The following is a 16,639-nucleotide window of genomic DNA, read 5'->3' as shown; positions in this document are numbered from 1 at the left end:
TCGGAAAAGTGGGGAGAACTTTAGTTTCACATTACTTGTGAAAGTGGGGGTTGCCATACCTATTAAATATGAAATTCATCTTTATTTCATCAAGTCTAGTGGGGAAGAGAGAGGAAGGAAACCCACACGCGCTTGCTCGCCAGGGTGATGGCTGATGGGCACGGGTGCATATCTATATTTTACTTGTGTATAAACACTCCCTATGCACCACCTACATCTTTCAGTCCATAAGATCAATGAGAACCATTGACCAAAATCTAATCGTGCTAAGGACGGGGTATAAGCCCACGTCCCTCTCCCTGACTAGTGTGCTGACCAGGTACCTTGAGACGGGGTAAAATTTCATACCTACATCCATATCCACAGGTAAAATTTTGTATCCTTACTTGTCTCAGGGTTAGCCTAAACATTTAACCGGACTAAATGGTCACCTCGTTCAGGCTAAACAACCATTTAAACGAACTAAACGATGATTAAACAGGACAAACGACTGATTAAACAGACACAACAAGCATGTAGCGTGGCAAGTTGGTATGAAAAAATCACCACGTGAGGTCCTATATGTTTATATATACTTTCGTCTTGTTCACTTGGCTTATAAGCCGTACTTTTTCAGTCAACGAACAGTATTTTTCTATCACAACAAATCAGCTAACGGTACTTTCAGCCATGGCTTATCAGCCAAACGAACATAGCATTTATAGTTGTATATAAATAAAAGTAATAGAAAAAGAGATGGAAGGGACCTGAGTACCTGCACCAGATATAAAAGCAAAGCACTGGCATTTTGCTGATCCAACTCAGAAAAGCCGTTCTAGTCGCACGATAGGGACAGGGACTTCCAGCAGACAAAGTTTAATTAAGGTGAGCCGCAGGTTAGGTCGCTTTGGTTCACTGCATCCGGCCGGCGATGTGCCAGCAAGTGCGTCCAAGCCTGCCTGCCTGCCCAACTTCTCTCTGAATTGTTGATTAGTTAGCTTGATAGATGACAGATGACGTTGCTGTCATTTGGAAGCTAATCTCCCCGTTCGGTTAATAGCCGTGGTTCCTACGGGAACCGCATGCATCTGCTTGCATTGCACGGCCCTTCATTGACACTGTTTTCTTTATTAGAATTAGAATTTCACCGACGCTGATGATTCAGTAGGACTATAAAGCAGGTTCAGTGAATGACACGGCGCGGTGACGCAGGAAGCAGCCACCAGCCACCAGCCACCAGGGGAGCAGGTGACTCATCAGTTTGTAGCAGGCCTGCAGTTTCACAGTGAAGTTTCAAGCAAGACAAAACTGTTCATTATCAAAAATAACAAAAAAGAGTAGACACAACTGTTCTCCTGAATCATCATTCAACATCGGGAAGAGGAGAAAAGGAGGGGTTTATTTATAGAAAACACCGAAACGAAACACCTGGGGTATAGAAATTGAAGCCACTGTGTTAATGTTCTACACATTCCATCAAATTATCTGCTGCTGACTCCAGCTAAGGTCTTATATTCCAATTGATCGCTAGCATAAGGCACAAAGGCACAAAGGACAGAAAAGAAACTATTAACAAGAATATTTTTTTGACATGTACAATACACTTTGAAGTTACCTTTCTAGATACACGTGTTTCCAGTACGTCCAAAAATACATATAAAGAAATCAGAAGCCAAATACTGGAAAGTTTAGGCCATGTTTGGATGCAAAGTATTTTTAAAGTATTGGAGAAATATCATGGTTTTATAAAATACTTTGGTTTTTAAAAGCTATTGGATGTTTGGATGCAACAAATCTTGTAGTCTCAAAAACCGTGATTTTATCAAAACTGTAGTCGTTTTGGAGTTTTAAAAACTCCACTCACGACCTCTTTTTTCTAAATCACGGCTTGGTGTCTCTTTGGCTTATAAAACCACAGTTTTGTGAATACTACAGTTTTTGAAAACCGCATCATTCAAACAGGCCCTTACATGCAATAAAATGGAGTATACGTTGCGTAAGTATCTGGATTAGTAGTTAATTAATGGCCAGAAGAAACGGATAACATGCCGAGATTACATTCAATGGAGAAAAATAGACGTTACTCCGTATTTTAAAGTAGATGGCTACTATATATATATATATATATGACATATTAATATCGATTGATAGTGACATTCTTTCTTGTGGCATAGTTAATAGTGGCAGTACATATATAGTTGCGGCTGGGGAGCGTCAACTGCCTTGATTATTGGAGAATGGACGTGATTTAGTACTAAGGATTAGATTATGCGACCCCTCCACGACTCCACTACTCAAGAGCAACTTTTCCGGGATACAAAGAGTAATGGGCAAGTTGGAGACTGCCGCCATCCGCAACTAAAGTGGCCACTGCAATCAACAGCAAAGCTGCTGTCCGTCCAACGGTCCAAGCAAACATTTTCCTCACATAATGATAACAAACATTTTCTGTTGTTTGTTTGGAGTACACCACTGTTCCCATTCAATTTCTCCTGAAATATTTTGCCAGTCAGTGACAAAAAGTATGCATGGCTGATCAGCAGGAATAAATTGAACTGAAATGACTGTTTTCAGATGGTTTACTTGGCGGTAGCTAGCCTACCTAATGAAGCTGATATGTGCACTGATTTATTTGGCATTTCAGTACCTTTTTAACGTATTTGATATTTGCGAACTGAGGACATGGGTTGCTCAGATATGTTCTTTTAGTGGTACGTGATAGCGATGTATATATAGGGACTTTAAGATCTATAGCAACCCGGTCTCTTTCTGAGACATTTATAGGTATAGAGTGTGCTTAGTTGTGTCTATGGCCCCGTTCGCTTTGCTGAAAAAACAAGCCGAAATACTGTTCCAGCTGAAAAAACAAACTGAAAAGTACGGATTATAAGACAGACGAACATGACCTATGTATTGTGTTTTAAAAGAGAACTCTGTTTTCATATAATATAACACAGTCTTTTTCTCAAAAAAAAGATAAGAACATATTTGATTATCAATCGGTCCGCTGCTTGCCAGTGGCCAGCTGGTTGACCTATCAAACATATGGTGGGGATCGGATTATTAGACTAATTTGAAGAATTCAGATGGTTCACGTGTCAGTGTCCTGCTAATCTAATCGCTGTTGTTATATAAGTTAAAATGAAGGCATCAAATTGACTAGTATCGGTATTAGATATAGGTGCGTCCATTAATCAAGACAATTAAACGTAGCCAATCCTGCATCAACGAAATGGGGCCGGCCGCCACAAAACTACACTATTGATGCAAATTCTCCCATTTTCACAACTTTTTTACTAGAACACCCTTCCACACTGCAAATTCTCCCATTTTCACAAACCCACTTATCAAGCTAATGATTTTTTTGGCTCTACAAAATAGCCTTCAGTTTTTTTTTATCTTGGATGAGACTAGGCTTCAAGCTTCTTGTGTGAAATATTTTGTGGTTTAACTGAAAAATCATAATATAAGGTTCATTACATAACAGGAACGATAAGAATCTTGATGCAAATCCTTACCACACCATGATCCTCACATAAAGTGTAATGTCATTTTGGGAAAACTAAAATGACCCAATTAACTAGAAAAATACTCCCCCTCAAACTTCTCTAGCTTTGGCCAAGTTTATAAAAAAAAAATTGCACAAACACCTATAGCATCAAACATGTTTCATTAGGTACACCATGAAATATATTTTAATAGTGCATTTATTTATTGATATTATATATATAATATTTTTGGTCAAATTAGACAAGTATGAGTGTATGACTTATGACAAATTAAAATGGAGGGACCATACTTCAGTGAAACTTGTCCACACCGAAGGCATTCGCTCTAGTCTGAACATCATGTTTTTTTCCGACCGAAGGGAGAGGAAAATAAGCTTGCTGTCACCAAAATTCTTCTCCCTTTTTTGTTATTTACTATATTTTCTCACTCCTTTTTCAGTCACATATTCTTAAGTATCATCACGTAGAGAGAAAAAAATCTTTGGAAAAAAATCCAAACTACTCACCTCAATTTTGACTTATGTCTGGATAACCACCTAAACTAACATTTGGTTCAATTTACTACCCCCTCATCATAAAAGAACTATTTTAGTTAATCTATTTTTCTCCTTAATAATACCTTTTTATTTCTCTACATACAAGTTAAGTTTTAATTTCAAATTTTATAAGGTGAGAGTGCGGACATCGTAACTTATTTTGAAAACACATTATGAAATTTTCATCTTTATGTTTCATACAATTTTATATTTCTAGTGTTAATGCATTATTAGATGTCTTAACCCGCTAAAAGATTATTTAAAAAACATGATGTGTTTTCTTACATAAATTATGGTATCAATCACCTCACAAAATTTGAAACTAAAAATAAACTCAAAATGGAGAAATAAAAAAGAAGAAATATTGTTTGTGGTACATTGGGCCAACTAAATATTTGAGGGGAGTAAATCAAACAAAATGTTAATTTATGGAATTATCTTGACATGGGTCGAAATTGAAGTAGAAATTTGGATTTTTCTCATTTTATTTCACAAGTATATTCTTATTAACTCTTTATTATGTGCAACAATTGTGTCCACCATCTTGGAGAACATCTCTTCTCCCTTTGTGCCAGCAGGCATCACTACAATTTAAGTGCGAGTAATCAGGGAAGATCTGGACTGTAGTGTCTGGTGCCACCATCATTAAGAACGGCATCGGCACCTTCAAAAGTAGCCTTTTGTTGTTAGCAAAAGCAAGGGCTAATCTCGTAATTAGTGCCACCACCAAGATTCTTCTCCCTCTTATTTTCTCTTGCCTGATCTCACTTCCTTTTTCTTTCGGTTCAGCTCATCCGTTGTGAATTGTGATTGTTGTTCGGTGCAACAACAAATCGCAACTCGCAGTACCTTGCATATGTGACCTCCGATCTCCTGACCCAAATATAACCCACACGGCCACACCCTGGATTCAGCCAGTTCCACATCCAAAAATATACCAGCTTTGTGAAAATTATTTCAGATTCAAGAGAAAAACATTTCAAGATTCATGAGAAAAAAATTCTGCCTTACTAAAAATAAAAGATGCTCCCTTTGCTCATTTGCAAATGTTCCAATAAATATTATCATGATTCCACTAATTAAAAATCAATATTCCGCCCGCCATGTGTTGAATAAAAATTGCAGAAAGGACAAAAACCAAAAGGGAAGAAAATAAATGAATAAATAAGAAAAACATGCAAAAGAATTGTCTAAAGCAATGGAGGAGGCCCCTGCGGTTGTGTTGCTCCTCGGGGCACGGGTGCAAATGGAACGAATATTTTCAGCTCATATCTGAATTCGAATACGTTTAGAAGAGTTTAAATCCATGTGTATCTGAGTCTATAATTCGGCATCTGACATCGTATTCATATCCGAATATTCAAATTTGAATTTGTATAATATCGATATCAATTTATATCTTATTCAACATAGCTGAGAGCACCTATGAGTAGAATTTCTAATAAATGACATCTAAAAACATCTACTTACGTCGCACAAGCAGGTGATTATTCAACATAGCTGAGAGCACCTATGAGTAGAATTTCTAATAAATGACATCTAAAAACATCTACTTACGTCGCACAAGCAAGTGACCAGTGAGTGAGTGTGTCAGAGACTGATCGGAGCAATCAAGGAAGCAAGCAAGCGTGCTGGCGGGTACCTGAACGCCGGACCAGCCCTTGGCGACGTCGTCGGCCTGGCTGTCAGACTCGTTGGCCCACGCCCCAGGTGCGAGCGCATCCACGACAGGTGCCGCCGCTTCTGCGGCTGCACCGCGTCGACCTCGCCGCGCGACGTCGAGCCGGCGTCGACGCCCGAGCGGCCGCCGCCATCGCGGCCACACGCGCGCTTCCTTTTGGCGCCAGGCGAGGGGAGGAGGGCCGCAACGGTGCCCGCGCATCCACAGCTGCAACCGCTCCCCTCCTGCCGGTGGCGAGCACCGGGTGCCGGGCGCCCGTCGACGTCCATGTCCTCTTCCGTGGCGGCGGCCCGGGCGGCGTCCAGGCTGAGGACCCTGACGAACATGTCGAGGTCGCCACCGGGCCCCGCCAGGAGCTCGAGCTGCTCGACGGCCTCCGCGAGGCGGTCCACCTCGGCGCTGCAGACGAAGAGCGCCTTGAAGCCCGCAAGGAAGCGGCGGGCAGAGCTGGCGGCGGCCATAGCGCGGGCCGCGTCGTCGAGCACCTCCTGTCCCCGCAGCGCCTCGGATCGAAGCACCTGCAGCCAGGCCGAGAACGACTCGTCCCGCACAGCCGCCCCCGCGCCGCCCTCGGCGGCTCCACCATGGCACGTACCTTCGAGACGAGCTCCTGTACACGAGTGTGGACGCTACGCCGCGGACCTCGGCGGACACCGCGACGCGCCACAGCCCGTCCTCGCCGAGGGAAGGATACGCTGAGTCGGAGGTACACGTAAAGTTACGCGGATTGGTTCGGTTTTTTCAGAAGTGCCTAAATTTTAGCAGTGAGTTGTTGGAGAGAATTTTTTTTGTTCATCTTTCAAAAAAATAAGGATCAGGAGGGGTTTAGGGAACTGTCGAAGATGCTCTTATAGGTATATTCATATACGCGGAAGCCGTTTGCACCCTGCGTCGGGCGAACATAACAGACCCCCGGCTCCGACTCCTCCTCCCCGCGTGCTTTCTTCTCCCTGTATACTGCCTACGCCGCCGCCAGATGCGCAGGTTTTCGTCGGCTCCTTCTACTTCTCCGGCAACGAGCACCCAGCAGGTATGCCCGCCCCTTCCTGCTGTGCGAAACCGAGCAGCATTCGAAGCCTAATCTAAGCTGTTTGGCTATTTGCAATCGGACCTGATCTAATTGCGAGTGTATATATACGTGATGAATTATGCCTACTAACTTCGATTTTCTTTGTTGCAAAAAGAAAAAGTATCGATCGGGTGTCCTTTACTGGGTGCTAGAACTAGAAGAATCCTCTGCTTGGCTCCAACTTGGAAGGGGGAGGCGAGGGATGGGGTCTGCGGTACCCGGAGGACGGCTCGGCAGCGCCGCCCGTGTGCTGCTTCTGCCTACCATGGCCTTTCCCTTACCATGGCGTCGACTCGGTATGCTTCTACCATCTACCACTGCTATAGTATATAATACTATAGTGTCTGTCAATCGTCTTCGTCCTTCTGCCATTGCAAAAAGTCGTTGACTTGTTTTTCATCAACCGTTTTGGGTGTTAGCGTGTTGCGGCGGTAATTAGGCCCCGTTTAGTTGCCAAAAAATTTTGTATAGTAACTGTCACATCGAATCTTGCGGCACATGCATGGAGTACTAAATGTAGATAAAAAAAAACTAATTACACAGTTGGTCGAGAAATCGCGAGACGAAACTTTTGAACCTAATTAGTCCATAATTAGACACTAATTATCAAATACAAACGAAATGCTACAGTGAGCCAAAATCCAAATTTTTTGGATCTAAACGCACCCTTAATGAATCTGTGCATGTGTGTTTGTGTTATTCTGACGATGGCTCATGGATCCTGCAAAATACGTGTTAGGATTTGGGGATCCATGCGGGTACTGCTGTGGCAGAACCGTCTAATCTAATACCTCTCAGGAGTGCTCGTTTTCCATTAGAAGCTAAGCATTTAAACGAGAACACTAAATTACACAGTTTCGTCGGGCACACCACAAGGGAGAACCTGAAAATCCATATTTTTCCATCAGGATCACAAATGAGAGAATAAAGCTTACATCATTCTTAACAATTTCTTACGTCACTTTTAATACAACATCATAGTATAATATTTGTTATTATAACAACGGAATGTAATCATGTTATCAGAGTTATGAACAATTTAATATAACAACGGAATATAAACATATGATCAGAATTACAATAAAAATAAATATATATTTATGGCATGACGAAACATAGATAAATAAATTATGACAACAAATTATAGAGCTTTTGTTTATAAAAATATTTGGTGAGAGTTATAAATAAAAACTATGATCGCAGCGTAAAGGAAATCCTCTCTGAGCCCACCAGGAGAAATCCACACACAAGAGTCAGCTCTAGCATCCACTTGTCACCTGCAACATGAGGAATAAAACCCTGAGTACTCAATTGTACTCAGCAAGACTTACCTGACAGGAAGAAAGAAAAGACTCTAAGGATACGCAAGACTATCTGACTTATGGGTTTATTGCATCTACAGGAAGCATTACTAAGCGTGTGTCCTTATATTCGATTTTTATTAATAGCCGCATTGGTTCATTAACTAACCATTCTATATAAGCACCTGTGCTACTTTCAAGCAGGTGGTAAGCAATTAGATTTCCTTTTTCCATCTTTCATCTTTCAGTTCTTACTACGGTGCTAGACACGAAACAAGCCGTACTGGATCGCTCGGCGATTCGCGAATCAATGCCCTCAGCTGGGTATCTCGAAAACACACGCCCCGCTTGTACCTCGGGCACAAGCAGGACCAACCCATCACCCTCCTGTCCTGGGTGTCTAGGTCCCCGTCCAAACTAGAACTCCAAGCTCCCGCTCCTAAGTCCCGGACTTAGTACGGTGCAAGGACATCCTAACCCCAAAACCACCCTGACAGTCGGTCCGAAAAGAGCCGGATCCACGACAAGAGAGCAACAAGTCTTTCAAGCGTCCATATACAAGTATGTGCTCGGGATAATAAATTTGTGACTTGCCCACGATGCCTTATGCAACGACTGTCCTTAACCGACACAGACAGGGAAAGCAGTGTAACTAAGCTATGTCCCGCGTCCACGGCGACACAACCTCTTACACCTACCCAACCATATCCCTTCCCGATTACAATGTTCCTTTCCACCATTTATATTTTTCAAGTGATAATAATCCAATAATATATTTCCTATCTCTCGCGAGTGACAACCATCACTCGACTTCTACCGGAGTCCTGTAGCATAGCAATCTACACGATCCTGTCATACTAGTAAGACTCATAGAATAAAGATATATATATGCAAGTGGGTTTCATTCAACTCCTTAAAACTTAATGTACAAATATAATTTAAACTGCAGAAGAGTAGGGGTTATGCACCGGGCCTTGCCTAGATAAAATATATTAAAAAGTTAGTATCTGCATCTTTAGATCATCCACATCATCTGAATAGAAAGCCCATCGCATCATCTCCTGAAGAGAATACTATCACACAATCTGCAGATTCCCACTCATCCTTCACTTGATCCGTTGATCCATCATCGTACCTATATGATATGCAATGCGATGCAATGCAAAGACGTAATTAATCGACTACAATCGTGATTCGTAAAATACGATTTACGCCTCTCAAGTTAACGGGCTAGTTCTAACGACGACCGTACTTAGGCTATATATACACGTTGTCAGATAAGGCGTTATTTTCCAACAACCATTTTAGTTATATAAACCAAGGTTGTTTCTTTATTCTATTCTATCAATTTAATCTTTATTCGCAATAGGACATCATTATCTATTTAGCAAACTAATTATTCCAGAGCTACAAAAATTACAGTGAGTACCTAATATTGCTAGGAGCCTACTGTAAAAATTTCAGATCCAACACTATTACCAATTTATCACAAGAATTCCTACAGGTTTATATTTTTACAATATTAAGTACCTTAAATTAATTATATAGCTTCCAAGAATATTACCAAACTATGTGAACAAAATATATTAACAGGTATATCATAATTTTAGGAGACTAACAAATTTGGTTTCATTATTTTTGGACAACTACATAATTTTATATTGATTTTACAAGTTTAACTAGAAACCTATATTAGAAAAGTATTTAAATAACGGAAAAGAGCCGGAGGCAACCCTGTCGGCCCAGCAGTCCAACGCTAACACACGGCCCAGCACGTGCGGCACCGGACCGGCCCAAGCGGCACGCGGCACGCGGCCGACGTCCCACACCGTGGCCCAATGGCACGGCGAGTGCTGGCCAGCCAGTTGGCTCACGCGCGGCGCAGGCGCGGCCCAGGCGGGCAGTGGCGCGGCACATTTGCATAGCGGCCCCTGTACCTTCTTTAATTCAACCCACAGCACAGCACCTACTGTTCATGTGAGTCACGCTTATTACGTTGAGAACCTCGAATAAAACTTCTACTTCAATTTCTCACCTCGGCTCCTCCCACAAAACAGAGCACCGGCAGGGGAGGCCATCCGCCGCCCAAGGAAGCTGCTCGCCGGCGACGGGGCTGTCGCGGGGCGGCGCGCGGGAGCAGCAGTGATTGCGGCCGCACCCGAGGACGGCAACAACACGGCCGTGTGGGTCTGGTGAAACACCCGCCACGCGCGCACACGGACAGCCGTGAGGTGACGGCAGCGGCTGTCTCGCCGGCGACAGGCAGCAGGTGGTGGCGCGGTGGCTGGCGAGGGCAGACCCATAGGCTCCAGACAGACGCAACGCACCCCCGGCTAGACCCCGCACGTGCCGGGCAGGGCGCAGCACGGCGACGGCCTGAGCAGGGGCCGCGACGGCTCCTGGCGATGCGGATACGATGAGGAAGGGGACGCGGCGCGAGGCTTAGGAGAGGCAACACCAAGGCGACAGTCCAGCGCGGTCGTGGGGGTGAAAGCTCTAGTTTGGTTTTGGTTAATTGATGAAACCCTAAATGCTAACCTAGTTTATCAAAGTGATTATGAGATAGGTAGCACTACTCCAAGTGATGAAGCAATTGTGAAGATCATGACAATGGTGATAGCATGGTGATGATCAAATGCTTGAACTTGGAAAAGAAGAAAGAGAAAAACAAAAGGCTCAAAGCAAAGGTATAAAATGTAGGAGCCATTTTGTTTTAGTGATCAAGACACTTAGTGAGTGTGATCACATTTAGGATAGATAGTCGTACTATTAAGAGGGGTGAAACTCATATCGGAATGCGGTTATCAAAGTGCCACTAGATGCTCTAACTCATTGCATATGCATTTAGGATCTAGTGGAGTGCTAACACCCTTGAAAATATTTGTGAAAATATGCTAACACATGTGTATCGGCGTTTTTGGAAAAATGAAATGTCTATTTTCTATTGCGTCGGATGCAAAATTCTTGGTGGTTGGCACACTTGAGCAAGGGTGAAGAAGTTAGAGTTGAAATGGAGTTGGTCGAAATGATGCTGGCGTCGGTCTACTGACCGGACGCTGGGTCACTCAGCGACCGGACGCTGAAGGGCTACGTCCGGTCGAGCTGTCAGACGGCACAGTCGCTAGGGTTGAGCACCGGACGCTGGTCTACGTCCGGTCAAGGTGGACCGGACACGTCCGGTCGAAAAAACATGCCTCGGGGAGCTTACTGGAAACGATCGGACGCTGGGGCTTTAGCGTCCGGTCAGTTTTGATCGGAGCGTCCGGTCAGCTTCGTAGCCGTTAAAATCTGACGAACAGCGTTTGAAGCCGGTGACGCGTGGCGTCCATCGGGCGACCGGACGCTGAGGGCTAGCGTCCAGTCAGTATGACCGGAGCATCCGGTCAGAGCGTGTTTTGCCCAGTGAAGGGGTACAACGGCTCTATTTGATGGGGGCTCTATTTATAGCCCCATGGCAGGCTCAAGGGATAGCTCTTGCACATTTTCATTGACATAACAACTTTGTGAGCTTAGCCAAAGCCCTCCCACTCATCTCCATCATTGATCCATCATCATTGTGAGATTGGGAGAGAATCCAAGTGCATTGCTTGAGTGATTGCATCTAGAGGCACTTGGTATTCGTGTTGCGCTGCGGATTTCGCTTGTTTCTCTTGGTGGTTGCCACCACCTAGACGGTTGGAGCAGCGGTGAAGGATCGGCACGAGTTGGTGATTGTTCGTGGCCGCCTTCGGTGATTGTGAGGGGAGTTGTACCTTCCCCGGCGGAGCGCCGAAAGGTAACTCTAGTAAATTGCTCGTGTCATTGAGTTACCTCACTTGTGGGTCGGTTCTTGCGGTGTCCAATCATGTGGACAAGGTTTGTGAAACACCTCTTAGCCACCGAACCACCAAGTGTTGGTCGACACAACGGGGACGTAGCGTGTTGGCAAGCACGTGAACCTCGGGAGAAAATCGATTGTCTCTTGTCTTTGGCATTCTCCCGGTGATTGGCTATATATTCATCTTGTGATTGGTTTATCCCCTACACGTCGGTATAATCACTCTACTTACTTATTTACATTCTTGCAAACTAGTTGACACAAGCTTTTTAGTGTAATTAGAATTGAGAGCTTGCTTTATTATTTATATTCATCTAGTTGAGCTCTTTAGAGTAGCAAGGTTGAGAGCTCTTAGTGAGTAATTACATAGCATGTTTGTGTGCCTAAGTAATCATTGCAACTAGAATTGTTGGATAGGTGGCTTACAACCCTTGTAGAGCTAGAGCAAGTTTGCATTACGCTATTTGTCATACTAATCAAATTGCTCTAGTTGATTTATAAATTTTTAAATAGGCTATTCACCCCCCCTCTATTAGGACCTTTCAGGGGGCCCGTGCGTGCTCGCTCACACACGCGACGGACGAGCCACAGCGGCGCACCGTGACTGCTGCGGGCGTGGGAAGGGAAGCGGCAGGGGCGCTAGCATGCGGGGCGCTGTGGCTCGGATGCGTCGAGGAGCAGCAGGTCCACGCAGGGTCAGGGCACGTGCGCGCTCGCAAGGGAGAAAGGGGAGAGACGCCGGGCGGGCGGCGGTGCACTACGAACTCGGGCGCGCTCGCGAGAGGGGAAAACCGGTGACGGGCGGTGGTGCGGCGCGCAACTGCGGTCAGTAGCGGGAGCAGGGAGGCGGCATGCCGAACCCGGCCGGAAGAGATGGCCGGCCATGGCGGGGCGCGGGCGAACCGGCTGGTGAGGCGCGGCTGCGAGGACTTGCGTGCGCTCGCGATGCGCCCTGACAGCGGGCGTGGCCATCGCGGGGGAAGGGGAAGGCAGTGCGGCGGGCACAGAAGACGCTGCGACGGTGAGGTACGGCAGCAGCACGGAACCGTGGGGCAGCAACCGGCAACGGCGGCCAGGTGCAGAGGCAGTGGCCGAGCTCGGTGCGGACGGACTGGCGAGGAGCTATGGCTCAGCAGGATGCGGGCGTGCAGGGCAAGGGCGCGGAAGCCAGGGCGCCGAGCGCTGGGGAGGAAGAGGAGAGGACGCCGGTGCTTCATGCGGAGGAGCGGGGAAAAAGCAGGGGAGGTGGCGTGCCGGACAAGAGCACGGACGCCAAAGTACCGAGCGCCGTGGTAGACGAGGAAAAGAAAAAGGGGCCTGCTGCTGCCTGAAGGCTCGGTGGTGCTGCGGTATAGAAAAGGAGAGGCAAGGGGACAGAGCGAGCAGCGGCTCTGCACAGGCCGATAAGACAAGTAAGGGCAAACAGAGGCAGAGACAGACAGAGACGTTGATGGTGAACGCACGGGCAGCGCACGGATAAATCCGAGGTAGACAGAGACAAGCCGTGACAGGCAAGCAGAGGCAGCACAAAGGTTATTAGTTCAACGGGACAACGGAGGCAGTGGTTACTCGACGGTGCACGACAGAGAGAGGACACGGCACGGGCAAAACCACGTGCATCGATTCCAGATGCCCAACGTAGTGGACCAGTTCAGATGCGATTGGATGGGAGGCTTTGCAATGCAGAGAAATGCAGAGCCATGACGAGAACGAGACGGTAAATAATTGCCATGCAACGAGTACGCTGTACGCCAGAAAAAATAAACGAAGCTGCTGCGCTCTCTCTTGTCAGTTCGTGCTTATCAAAATAAACCCGTGAGTATATATATAGACGTACTATTCTGTAGCTGTCCGCAGAATAAGTTATTCTGTGGCCACTTTGAGTTACGATAATTACTATACTAATTTACGAGATTATGGTAACTCTTTCATAAGTAATTTACTATAGCATTATGGTAAGTATTATCTTGAATTATAGTAACCCATATATCGTAAATGTGTATTGTCATTATCGTAAATTGGTACAAATATTATCGTAAATCAAGGTGGCTATAGAATAAGTTATTCTGTGGCCAGCTACATATATATATATATATATATATATATATATATATATATATATATATATATAGAACTACTATCCTGTAGCTGGCTACAAAATAAATTATTATGTATACACTCTGAGTTACGATATTTACTATGTTAATTTACTAAGTGGTTTATTATAACGTTACGGTAAATATCTCCATGTGTTATAGTAACCCAACTATCGTAAATATGTATTAACATTATCGTAAATTAGTGTATAAAATTATGGTAAATGGAGGTGGCTACAGAATAACTTATTTTATAGCCGGCTACTGAATAGCCTCTCCCTATATATATATATATATATATATATATATATATCATTCTATTTATTAATGATTTTTATTTTATTTATAAAAATTGCTTTTCATACTTAATATAACAGGACAAACCGTTCGCTAGCATCGTCGTTCGACATTCCTAAATATCTTTACGCACTAAGTAATTTAACTTGGGCGTTTATCCGAGTCCACAAAACTGGGTCACCAGATTCACTTATCACATCAAGTCTATTTAAATAAAAAATTCCAAGAAACTCGTTTCGAAAATTTGACTTAGTAGTGCTAAGCAAGCTTGTAACACCAGAGGTGTTACAACTGCCAGAGGGTGAGAGGGACAGAGGGTGTTCGTCTCTGTGTTCTTGGCTCTTGCATGCATTAGGCTGTTTCTGAGATCACATTGGTGCAAAGTTGGACTCCATGGTGTTTAAGGTTACAGAATTGGATGGAGCAATATTGATTTGTCACACTAACAGTAGAAGGAAGGTTAATTGTTGTTGGTTTTTAATAATTGCTATGTGAAGTATCATAATCTGCATGGAGCTCATCCAATTTTTTTTTTACTGATGTCTGACTTTGGCAATTACTCCAAATTTTGGGATCTGTTTTTATAACTTTGAGCTCAAATGGCTTATTTTAGAAATTTAAGCTCGCACAACTTACAGCATGTTCTGGAGTTTTTGGTCTCAGTATAATGGATTTGTATCATTGTGTCATCTCTGTTTGTTCTGTTCACATACGTTTTCTGCACTCTCTTCTAATTGCTTCCTTCCCATCCCAGGGCTCTGCTGCTCGTCACAGAGGTGATACACGTGTGGCACCTGATTGCGGAAGGATTCCCCTTGCAGCTTGCACCTCTGCAAATCAAGTGGACTCATTGGATACTTTCCGTCCCCCTCCATGGCCTTTGCCTTACAATGATCCTCAATTCAGCGCTCGCATGGTGCAGCACCCAACAGTGTCAGGACATGACAAGGCATCAACGCATATCCAGAAACCAGAACAACCTACAGAAAGTAAGAATGCTGATGCTGGATCAACTTGCACAGCCTATAAGGTTTCTGAGACATCAGCAAAACAGCACTCAGGAGGTTCGAGGATTGATGGAATACAATTCTGTGATTCTTCTGACAATGAGGATGACTGTCCGATATGCCTAGAAGGTTGGTGGAAACAACTGACACTGCTCTCTCCTATTCACAAATTGTCTTTTCTTTCAACATATATATATATACTGCCTTTATAAGTTACAGATTTTAAGTGTCTAGCATGCATGAATAAAAAGTTAAACAGTTAAAAATCTTGTAGCTGCATGTTGTTGCACATGGAAATACATGTTCATTCATTTGATTCATTCTAAATATATGGGCATGCCTAAGTGCTCAGTTATGGTGGTTTGTTAGATTATTATATTTGCTTCCATGTCAATATATATAAAAGTAAAAACATGTAAGGTGGTTTGAGCTTGCAAAAGGGGAAGTAGCTATGTCCTAGTTATCATGCTTGTCATTATAGTTTATGCACAACACCATACATTTGTGACTTCAGTATTTCTTGTGTTCTGAATCGTATACTTATTTGTCCACAGAATATGATGATGAGAATCCGAAGATTGCATTGCAATGCAACCATAATTTCCATCTTAGTTGCATTTATGAGTGGATGGAAAGAAGTGAAGCTTGCCCTGTCTGTGCAAAGGTACCTAGTTTTTTTTTTTTTCCAGAAATTATTTCACTTGAGAAGTGAAATATTACTTGGTACTTTATCAACATGGTTCTTTTAAACAGTCTGAAAACAATTTTAAGAAATAGATCTCTAACGTCATAATGTTCTGCTGCAGATTATGTTGTTCAATGAGGATGAATGACCCCGCTGATGGAAGTCTTCACAGACGGCAAGTGGAAGACCCAAGCTAAATCCTGTGTGTTGTGTACATAGCATTGATGAAATCATGAAATACAGCCTAGATCGATTGCTGGAACTTCCAGCAGTGCGAAAATTCATTTTTTTTCTTTATAGAGTAGATTATTCCTCTTTCTTAATGACAAAGTTGATGGTTTGTGCCACACTTCACATTTTTTCTTGATGTTAGCGACCACGGGGGTGTGCTTACATCAGGTTTTCATGCTGAAATCTCAGGTTCTGGAAACCTCAGTTTTCGGTTGAAGTTCAAATTGAATTAACAAGAAATAGACTAGTGGACAGTAGTGGGGCCCCTCGGCAATGATTTTTTGGAGGATCTGTCAGAAGGATTTGAACAAAATGTCAAAGATCAAATTTCAAGCTTTGACTATATTAACATGGCAGAAAATTTTCCAGGTTAAATGGTATTGGACCAGAAAGTTTGCGGAATATTTAGTGCAAATGATAACAATCAATTT

General features: G+C 43.8%; 2 protein-coding genes across 3 annotated transcripts; one reads left to right on the top strand and one right to left on the bottom strand.

The window, feature by feature from the left end:
* Positions 1-1,029: 1,029 nt before the first annotated feature.
* Positions 1,030-6,715, bottom strand: LOC136514119 (uncharacterized). 2 transcript variants are annotated; one of them, XM_066508139.1, is made up of 2 exons: positions 5,667-6,715; positions 1,030-1,251 (listed from the first exon to the last, which is right to left on the bottom strand). In XM_066508139.1, exons 1-2 carry the CDS (start codon positions 6,164-6,166, stop codon positions 1,236-1,238), a joined length of 516 nt encoding a protein of 171 aa, XP_066364236.1. In that variant the 5' UTR covers positions 6,167-6,715; the 3' UTR covers positions 1,030-1,235. The 2 variants fall into 2 exon arrangements, with proteins under 2 accessions (XP_066364236.1, XP_066364289.1); XM_066508192.1 differs by lacking the exon at positions 1,030-1,251 and adding an exon at positions 2,295-2,471.
* Positions 6,682-16,636, top strand: LOC136456376 (E3 ubiquitin-protein ligase At3g02290-like). Its single transcript, XM_066456222.1, has 5 exons — positions 6,682-6,735; positions 6,933-7,070; positions 15,040-15,421; positions 15,847-15,956; positions 16,099-16,636. The coding sequence occupies exons 1-5, from the start codon at positions 6,682-6,684 to the stop codon at positions 16,123-16,125; spliced, it is 711 nt and encodes a 236-aa protein (XP_066312319.1). The 3' UTR covers positions 16,126-16,636.
* The last annotated feature ends 3 nt before the right edge of the window (positions 16,637-16,639 follow it).

This window comes from Miscanthus floridulus, chromosome 1 (assembly GCF_019320115.1).
Source record: "Miscanthus floridulus cultivar M001 chromosome 1, ASM1932011v1, whole genome shotgun sequence".
Classification (NCBI taxonomy): Eukaryota; Viridiplantae; Streptophyta; class Magnoliopsida; order Poales; family Poaceae; genus Miscanthus; species Miscanthus floridulus.
This window is presented reverse-complemented; position numbering and strand designations above follow the sequence as displayed.